The sequence below is a fragment of the Lytechinus pictus genome, chromosome 7 (genome assembly GCF_037042905.1).
Source record: "Lytechinus pictus isolate F3 Inbred chromosome 7, Lp3.0, whole genome shotgun sequence".
Taxonomy (NCBI): Eukaryota; Metazoa; Echinodermata; class Echinoidea; order Temnopleuroida; family Toxopneustidae; genus Lytechinus; species Lytechinus pictus.
In genome coordinates this window covers 20,402,437-20,412,193 of record NC_087251.1, presented here as the reverse complement: position 1 = coordinate 20,412,193, position 9,757 = coordinate 20,402,437, and the positions used below count along the sequence as shown (strand labels likewise).

The 9,757-nt window shown below is 34.7% G+C and overlaps 1 protein-coding gene across 1 annotated transcript; it reads left to right on the top strand.

Moving 5' to 3' along the window:
- The first annotated feature begins 1,132 nt into the window (after positions 1-1,132).
- LOC135154610 (uncharacterized) lies at positions 1,133-1,738 on the top strand. Its single transcript, XM_064101388.1, has one exon. It carries the CDS (start codon positions 1,133-1,135, stop codon positions 1,736-1,738), a length of 606 nt encoding a protein of 201 aa, XP_063957458.1.
- The last annotated feature ends 8,019 nt before the right edge of the window (positions 1,739-9,757 follow it).

Genomic DNA, 9,757 nt, shown 5'->3' with positions numbered 1-9,757 from the left:
TCTAAAACCTTCGGAAATACTTTTTCAAATATTTTTTCTGCTATTTTTACAATTAACTTGTGTCTGGGTGAACTTCCCCTTTAAAAATGGGTTATCATTTATGTTATCATCAGTACATGCATCATTCATCGCGGATTTGGGTGTTTTACAAGAGCCGGATGTCATATTTGTTTGCATTCATGAGTTTTTCAGAAGCGAAAATAACTTAGCCAACGAGGGACGGGAATTTCTTGTCATGATAGGGAAGGGCGAGAATAGAAATGTGGATGATATCAATGTGTACTCACTTACCCCTGCCATGTTTGAACTATTTGTATACTAAGGATGCGAAGTGATCGTATGAAATCTTCAGGAGTAAACTTCTCATTGTGAACATATAAAACGGTGTGTATTCAGTTAATAGATTTTCTTAACAGTTTTAATCATAATATGTATATATATATATATATATATAAGAGGGGAAGCCCTTTCAGATTTGTTTCGATTCCTCGTCGGCTTCCCGCAAGAAGGGACCTATATAGCGCGCACGTGCGCAATATGTACATTTTCGAGAAGACGCAAATTATGTTTTGACCATATTTTTGTGCTTTTAGCAGCTAGTGTATTATTTTCTGTCCTCATTCTGAAACTTTCTGACAAAGAAAGATTTTTGTTTCATTGATATTTGTTTATTTCATTTTAAAACACTCTAAACGCCTCTCCGGGAACGAAATGCGCGACCCAATTTCCAGAATAAGGACGCGTCTATGTGCGTAAAGCACGTTGGAATGTTTTTGCTTATTACGTCATAATGACGTCACATTTAGGTTCGAGAATGGTACCAGGAAAAAATTTCATGACATGCTTTTTCCATTTCAGCAAAAAAAAATTAAGAACATGTCGATAACGGTCTTTTTGCGGGAAGGCGACGTCCTCACCGTTTCCGGCAGTTTATGAGATGATATTTTGCCAAGAAGGCCTTTAATATCATCCAAATCAGGTCGGGTCAGTGTGACGTCATCGATAAACAGAGTATGCCAGGACCTAAGAAAAATCAATCCATATCATCTCATAAACTGCCGGAAACGGTGAGGACGTCGCCTTCCCGCAAAAAGACCGTTATCGACATGTTCTTAATTTTTTTTTTGCTGAAATGGAAAAAGCATGTCATGAGCTCACCTGCGAGGTGAAAAGGCTGAGTAGTGAGAATGCTTCTATGAGTATGAAGAAAGAAAATGAGGATCTGAAAGCAAAGATGACGACACTTGAACACCAAGTGAATGATTTGGATCAATATCACAGAAGGATCAACTTAGAAGTGGCTGGTGTTCCTAAGAAGGAAGGTGAGAATGTGAGGGAGGATGTCCTTCACGTCATGAAGAAAATTTCACCAGAGGTATCCAACGACGACATTGATGTGACACATCGACTTGGTCAGAGAAGAGAAGGTGGTCCAGCCGGACCAATCATCGTTAGATTCACGACCAGAAGGATGAGATATACTCTATACTCAGGCCGGAAAAAACTGAGGGAAACATCAACCCGTCACCTGGGATTCTCAAGAGATGAAGGAAAGGTGTTCCTCAACGAAAATCTAGCTCCAGCTAAGAAGTCTCTCCTGAAGAAGGTGAATGACGAGAGAAAGAAGGCGGGATACAAGTTCTTATGGACAATGAATGGCACCATTCTGGTGAGGAAGAGCCCGAATGTTCCACCCGTTGCTATTCATCGAGAAGAGGATCTGAACAAAATTCAGTAAAACTCTTTTACGCATATATGTTTATATAACTGGTGTTTTATGTAAATAATGATTGACTTTGATATGATTACGAACATTTCCAATGATTCCAATGATGTTATTAATTATATTGGTGCTAATAATGATGAACTAACAATTGATTTAGATCCAAATGATGGGACTTCGAGTGTCATATCCTCAAACTAATACACTCAGGCTTCAGCCAAAAACATTTTCAAAGGTTTACCTTCTTCCTGCTTGTCTATTTTGCATCTTAATATCAGAAGCCTTAACAAGAATTTTGAACAATTTCGTTTATTTTTAGATAACTCAGGTGTTCCCCAAAATACAGTAATAGGTTTAACTGATACATGCATGGCTGTCAGATAAATATATTAATATAAATGCACTCCCAGGTTATGATATACTTACAAATAATCGTGTTGATAAAATTGGTCGTGGTGTTGCAATTTTTGTGCCGAGTCAATTTGAGTATGTTATTATTGAATGAATTTAATGAATGAAACTACAGAAACTTTATTTATTGAAATTAGTGATCGTGATAACAGAAAAACTGTATTGGGAGTTGTTTATAAGCCTCCTCACAGCAATAGTGCTGATTTTCTAGACACTTTAAATAATTTACTACATTATCATTCTGTTCAAAACTAAAGATGTATCATAATGGGAGACTTTAACTATGACCTGTTAGCGAGTGATACTAATATTTTTTCAAATGACTTTTTAGAGACATTCCTTTCTGCCTCCTTTTTGCCACTTTTTTCTAAACCCACTTGAATCACTAATACTTCCGCAACTCTGATTGACAATTTTTTTCTCCAATATACGTTCAGAATTTAAAGCTGGTATAATTATCTCAGACATTTCTGATCATTTCCCAATTTTCATGTATTGTTCTAATCAATATCAGCCAAACAACTTTCCCGATTATGTACCTAAGAGGCGTGTATATAGTGATATAAATATATCTCGTTTGAAACAGAGTTTAGAAGAAGAAACTTGGGATGATGTATTTAGTACAGAATGTGTTGACGAGTCCTACGAAACATTTATTGATATCTTCATGAGTCATGTTAATAAATGTATCCCTTTTGCAAAGCCCAAGTCCAAAAATTATAAAAGATCACCCAGATTACCTTGGATAACGAATTCAATTCTTCGTTCGATAAATAAAAAAAAATCGATTATACTATAAATATTTTATCAAGACTAACTGAGAATACTCGGAGCCAATATACTAATTATAAGAATAAACTTACAGGGGTCATCCGTACTGCTAAAAAGGCATATTACCATGATCAATTTAATCAATGCAAGAATGATCTTAAAAAAACATGGAAATTGATCAATTCTACCATCAATAATGGACCAAAGTTTTTAAAGATAACTAATCTTATGCATAATGATTCTATTATTGAAGATAAAGTTCAGATGGCAAATATTTTCATTACTTATTTATCACAAGTTAGATTTGAGCTCTCTAGAAGTATACCAACAAATTCCCATTCATTTCATCAATATCAGGGGGATAGAAATCAAAGTTCTATGTTTTTCTCTCATACGAACGCTCAGGAGATAATTAAAATTATATCTAGCCTAAAATTAAATAAAAGTGCAGGATTTGATAACATTGATAACAACCTTTTACAGAAAACTATGAATTATACAATTGACCCTCTTATTTATATATTCAATTTGTCATTATCATTGGGAAATTTTCCAAAATCAATGAAAATTTCTAAGATAATACCAGTCTTCAAAAAGAGTGATAGTTATTTAGCAAGACCCATTTCATTGCTTACAAACTGATCTAAAATTCTTGAAAAATTGGTTCACATACGAACCATATATTTTTTTTAAAGCACAACATCCTATCCGATACTCAATTTGGTTTCCGGGAAAAGAGTAGCACTTCCCATGCAATACTTTCTTTAGTTCAAACAGTTGCCAAAGCTTATGACAAGTCTTTGAATACGAGTGGTTTGTTCTTAGATTTTTCAAAAGCATTCGATACAGTTGATCATAACATTCTCCTTTATAAACTTTCTCATTACGGAATTAGAGGGGACCACTAAAGTGGTTCAAGAATTATCGAACCGGGCGGTCACAGTTCGTTTCACTTGATGGTAATATTTCTGAACGTAAACCTGTCCTTTGTGGAGTTCCACAGGGCAGCATTCTTGGCCCACTTTTGTTCATTACTTATATAAATGATATTGATATGTCATCTAGATTGCTTCAATTTATACTTTTCGCTGATGACTCTAATATATTTTTGTCGCTCCCCGACCCAGAGCAATTGACGCAAATATTCAATGACGAACTTAAAAATGTTTCTAGTTGGATAACAGCTAACAAACTCTCTCTTAACCTAGAAAAAACTAGCTACATGCTATTTAGCAACAAGATTACGACTGTACCAAAAGATGTACTATTTTAAATGATACTGTTATTCAAAGAGTGCGATCTACTAAATTTTGGGGACTGATCATTGACGAAAAACTTTCTTGGAAAACACATATTGATAATATTTGTAAAATCATTGCTCGCAACATTGGTGTCATTAGAAAATTAAGTCACTTCTTAGCCCATTATATTTTGTTATCATTATATTCAACGTTAATTTTACCTTATCTGAATTACGGAGTTGTTGCATGGGGTAACGCAGCGAATTCTCAAATTAATAGACTTTTTATATTACAAAAAAGAGTGATTCGTATTATTAGTCATGCAGAATTCTGGGCACATACAAATATTCTGTTTTTGAAAAATAAAGTCTTGAAGGTTAAAGATTTATATTCTTTTCAACTAGGACAGTTAATGTACAAGTTTATCAATAAACAATTACCGTTACCTTTTAATAATATGTTTGTAAAAAAATGATACAATTCATAAGCACTTCACTCGCCAGGCGAGTCCCTTTCATTTACCTCTGAATAGAAAAAATCATGCTCAAAAGGTAAAATATTTATATCAGATGAACGCCAAAATGCTAGAGAATCGGTCAGCACTACGTTTTACTCACATTTTTTTGCTTCTATCTGTTTGCAAAATGATGATATCGTGATGCTTGTTGAGGATTTCAGACTTTTTTTAGGAGCTTGCGCTAACGGTGACAAATTTGCCGAACTTTTGTTAATATTTTCATGAATACTGAACTCATCCTAAAGAAACTTACGCTAGTGGGTAATTTTAGGTCGCTTTTCATGTTGATGATCACAGATTGAATAGCTTTTGAGATAATGACCGTCCGCGAAGTTCAATGCCATATATATGCAAAATGTTCTTGAAGAATACTGGAACAAACCGGTTCTTCCGTTTTTATTCATATTTCTTTCCTCTTTTCTGCTTTATTAAGCAAATCCGTAAATGGATGGAGCTATTAAAGATGCGAGCACATGTAAACAACAGAGAACCAAATTTAAATATCACATGATTTTGCTTTCAGAATGATTACAATGGTTGTATATTCGAAGAAGGAAGTTTATTCATTCATCACGTTTTAGAATGATAAAACTATGCAACTCCGTGCGACTCCAACTGAAAAAAAAATAGCGAATGATTTTATTGATGATGCAACATGGAAAAACGAACAATATAAACTGTATATTTTCAAGTGGCAGAACGTCCCAAGTGGAATTGGACATTCTGGACAAATCTACAAATCAGGCTTTCAGTCAAGTTATTATCGAAATTGTATAAGAGATGGGAGCTTCATTAAGGGCATCGTACACTGTAGAAGGATTATGAATTTCACCATTAAACTAAACTGATGCAACTTTATGCAAGTCGCATGAAATTAAGAGTCTATATTATATATTTTTTCATTTCAGTTTCATGCCCAGTATACTAGTACATTTATAATAATAATAATAATATGTCCATTTATATAGCGCAGTTACTATGTGCATAGTACTCAACTGCGCTTTCATACTTGGTATCATAATAACCCGGCTGTAGCTGAGCCGCCATATTAATAGGCGCTAATACGTTCAAGGAATAAATCCTACCAGGTACCCATTCACCTCACCTGGGTCGAGCGCAGCAAAATGTGGATTAATTTCTTGCCTAAGGAAATTACGCCATGGCTGGGATTCGAACCCACGACCCTCTGTTTCAAAGTCCGCAGACTAATCCACTGGGCCACAACGCTCCACATTCATAACACAAGCGTTTCGTTAACAAATTCTCAAAATCTTTGTTAGTTGCAAAACAATGCCGTGTCATCGGCGTAGAGGGCAATTTTTGTTTCATTTTCAAATTGTAAATTACACATATCATTTACGGATAGACAAAAAAGTAAGGGCCCCAGAATGGACCCTTGTGGGACTCCAGAAGAAACATTCTCAAAATCACTCAGGGCACCTTGGAAAGAAACGCATTGCTGTCTTTTACAAAGGTAAGAAGCAAACCATTCTAATTCAGACGTTTTTATACCATAAAAAGGCAATTTTGATAAGAGAATTTCATGCGATATAATATCAAAGGCCTTTTTTAAATCTAGAAAAGTTGACCCTGTTATAAGACCAGAATCAAGATTGTTTAACAGAAAGTCAGTAATTTCAACTAAACATGTGGCTGTTGAATGCTTAGGGTGAAAGCCTGATTGCCTGTGTGACAGCATGGACCTATGAAGAGATGGACATTCATCGCTTAGATAATGAATTCACTAACAGGTGACGGTAATTGTTATCTGAATAACATTCTCTTCATACTAGTCTTCTTTGGTCCTATGATCGTCACCGTGAGAAGGGACTGAATTAGTTCGTTATTGGACATTTATATTTCACAAATTATATGCGCAGTTGATAGAAAATCAATGAAATAATGGATAATCGATGTGCAGTTTTTGTTTACCTTTGTTAATCTTAGTTCCATGTGTTTTATTTGGGGAAATGTCTGCATATTTTGATATAGAGGCAATATTGTGATTGATTGTTTACCATTTAAAATTCAATTTTCCCAAGTTTCTCCATAATATTCCAGATATACGTGGCACATAACATGTGTAGATCGTGTATCTTTCAATGTTATTGAGGTCCTTATGTGTGAGCGGTAGTTAGCGGATCGAATAATATCATATTTTATATCATAAAAATCGTCTGCTTCTCAAGTTTGCTGATCCATATATGAAGCAAATTGGCTGAAAGGCACATACTGAAACGGGGGATCAGCCAACAAAAGTCAAGACCGGGAAACTGTTCCGTCTTTGAGTGATCAGATACCCTTGGTAGTCATGGTAATTGCTATTGTTACAACACCTGTATGTTCTCATTAAGATGCGCATAACCAGGTGACGGTGACTATCATTGGGTCAAAGAAATGCTCGCGTTAATCGTCCATCTTAATAGGTCCATGGTGACAGTAATTCACATTTTTGTAAGTATTCGTAAAGCTGCATGTGCACCGCCCTTTCGAGAATCTTAGATACACAAGATAACAATGATATTGGACGAAAGTCGTTTAATACACCTGAATCACCACCTTTCGGTACAGGAACAATCTTAGCCTTTTTAAAGTCGCTCGGGAAACATCCCGAATTTAAAGATTTGTTTAAAATATGTGTGAGTGGTTCCGCAATGCACACAGCTGCGGATTTCAGTAGCTTAGGATGCAAGTCATCTAAACCAGCGGCTTTATTAACATCTATTTTTTGCAATTCTTTTTTAACAAATTCCGTCTTGATTTCTTCAAACTTAAAAGTAGAATTTGCTTGGGACAACGTATTCAGGGAATTAAAATTCTTGTGTCCGGAACGAGAAATACAATTTCCAACGTTGACAAACATTTCATTGAATGCTTTTGCGATTTATCTGAAATCATATCAGTGCCTATTTTAATATTCGATTTGATTGTGGCCTTTTTCTTTGGAAGTAAGCCTTTCAATACTTTCCATGAGTTCTGCATGTTGTTGCCACATCGTTGCAATTTAGAATAAAAATATTGATTCTTTAGTTTCTTATTCAAATTATTTGCTTTAATTCTGAGATATTTGTATTTTTCCCAAACTTCATTTATATGCCCTTCCTCTGTTTGACACGTTTGAACATTCTTAGTCGATTTTTTCTTCAGTTGAATAAACTTTTTCTTATAATAATCACGGTCTCTGGCTATGGCGAGATATCTATTTGTAATCCATGGGGCACCACGCAGCTTTTTACGAACAGAGACAAAGAAGAAAAGATTTCTTTAAACTTGGCCAAGCTAGTATCTACATCATCACTCTCAGTGATAAGACTTTTCCACTGAACATTTGAAAGGTATTTCAGAAAATCTTCTTCAACAAAGTGTCTGAAAGACCTGAAAGAAAAGATTTCAGGCTGGGATTTTGGCAGATTATACATAATAATTAAATAGACGAGGGAGTGGTCACTAAATCCAACAGATTCTGTTCCAGATTTCTTTGTGATCTCCACCATTGAATCTGACACACAAATAACATCAATTAATGTGGTACTATAGGGGGTTATTCTAGTTGGCTCCTGAATAAGTTGAGTTAAGTGAAAAATTGAACACAGTTCAATGACCTTGTTTGACAAAGAGTTTTTTTAAAGCATGTTGCAGTTTAAATCTCCACCGATGACAATATTGTTAGAATAAGAGAAAACCTGTTCTAAATTAGATTCCAAACAATCGAAAAAGGATGAATAAGGGGAATCTGGTTTTCGATAAATCGTACCAACGAAAAATGGAGTCTGATTTTTTACTTTGACTTCCAACCACAATATTTCTATGTCAGTATTTTCGAGATCTTTACGTCTTATATATGGTATGTTTTTCCTTATATAACAGGCTACTCCACCGCCATGTTTATCTCTATCTCTCCTCTCAAGCATATAGCCTGAAATATCTATAGTACTCGAATTAATGGAATCATCTATCCATGTTTCGGAAAGTGTAAACATATCGACTGAATTTTTCTTCAAATAGTTATCTACTTCCTCGATCTTATTTCTTGCACTTCGAATGTTAAGATGTACAACTGTTAGACCCTTGTTGTTTTTACTGTTAAAGTGAATAGCTTCATTTTCAGGCAACGTAAAACCATTGCAATGCTCTATGGTTTTGTCTAAATTTGTAACAGTAGTTTCAGGAGATTTCAAATCATCGAAGAATGGCAATTCTTCAAAAATACACCTAGAACACCTCCAATTTTCAAAACGTTCGTTTTTGTTATCGTACTGAGCGTGATTTATTCCAGCGCATACAATATGAATCAATCTTCTACAACCTGTACAGAGCAATGCTTTCTGATTATACTTTACCGGTTTTTTACAACATGTACATGGAAACTTTACCGGCATAAATCGAAGTAACGAAAACAAACATCAAACATGTATTAAAAGCGTTAACAGAATGACGAAAAGTATAAATATTCAAGACGAATCACCACACCAACGACAATCAGATAAATAAACTCATGAAAGATATCGATACAATTTAGTTCTGAGTTCAGTTATGCCTTTAGTTTCAATCTCACCAAGTCTCTTTCTCTCACAATAGTGATCTTTTCGCCGTTTGGTTTCTTGACTATAATTCTTCCGTCCTGTGTCCAAAGTTTGAAGTCTTTGCTTTCTAGACCCCTCTTCACTTTCCAGTAGAGTTTCGATCGGTATTGTGTCAGACTTTCGTTAATATAAACCATTTTTGATTTACTGGCTGTTTTTCTGAGGTTGAATTTACATTTCGTATTATTATTTAACTCTCTCTGCTCCCACCATAACAAGGGAGCTTAGCGATCTAAGGTAGAATATCGCACTTCATATGATAACCAATTTCAATGAACTCAGTATCCAATATTGTTGGTATACAATTCCTTTCTTCGTATTTTTTTTTGTAGAGGATGTCTCAAGCTTTGGTAAACGTTCGATGATGTGGATTATATTTGACATTTCAGTCTTACCAAAGTGAAGTTATCATTAGTTTTTGGTGATCGCACATCAGATACTATTATATAAAAAAGAAGAATATAAATGAATATAACAAAATACAAAATAAAGAAGAAAAAAAAAATATATA

Coding starts and splice junctions, on each gene's coding strand:
- LOC135154610 (XM_064101388.1), top strand. CDS start 1,133: ATGGAAAAAGCATGTCATGAGCTCACCTGCGAGGTGAAAAGGCTGAGT.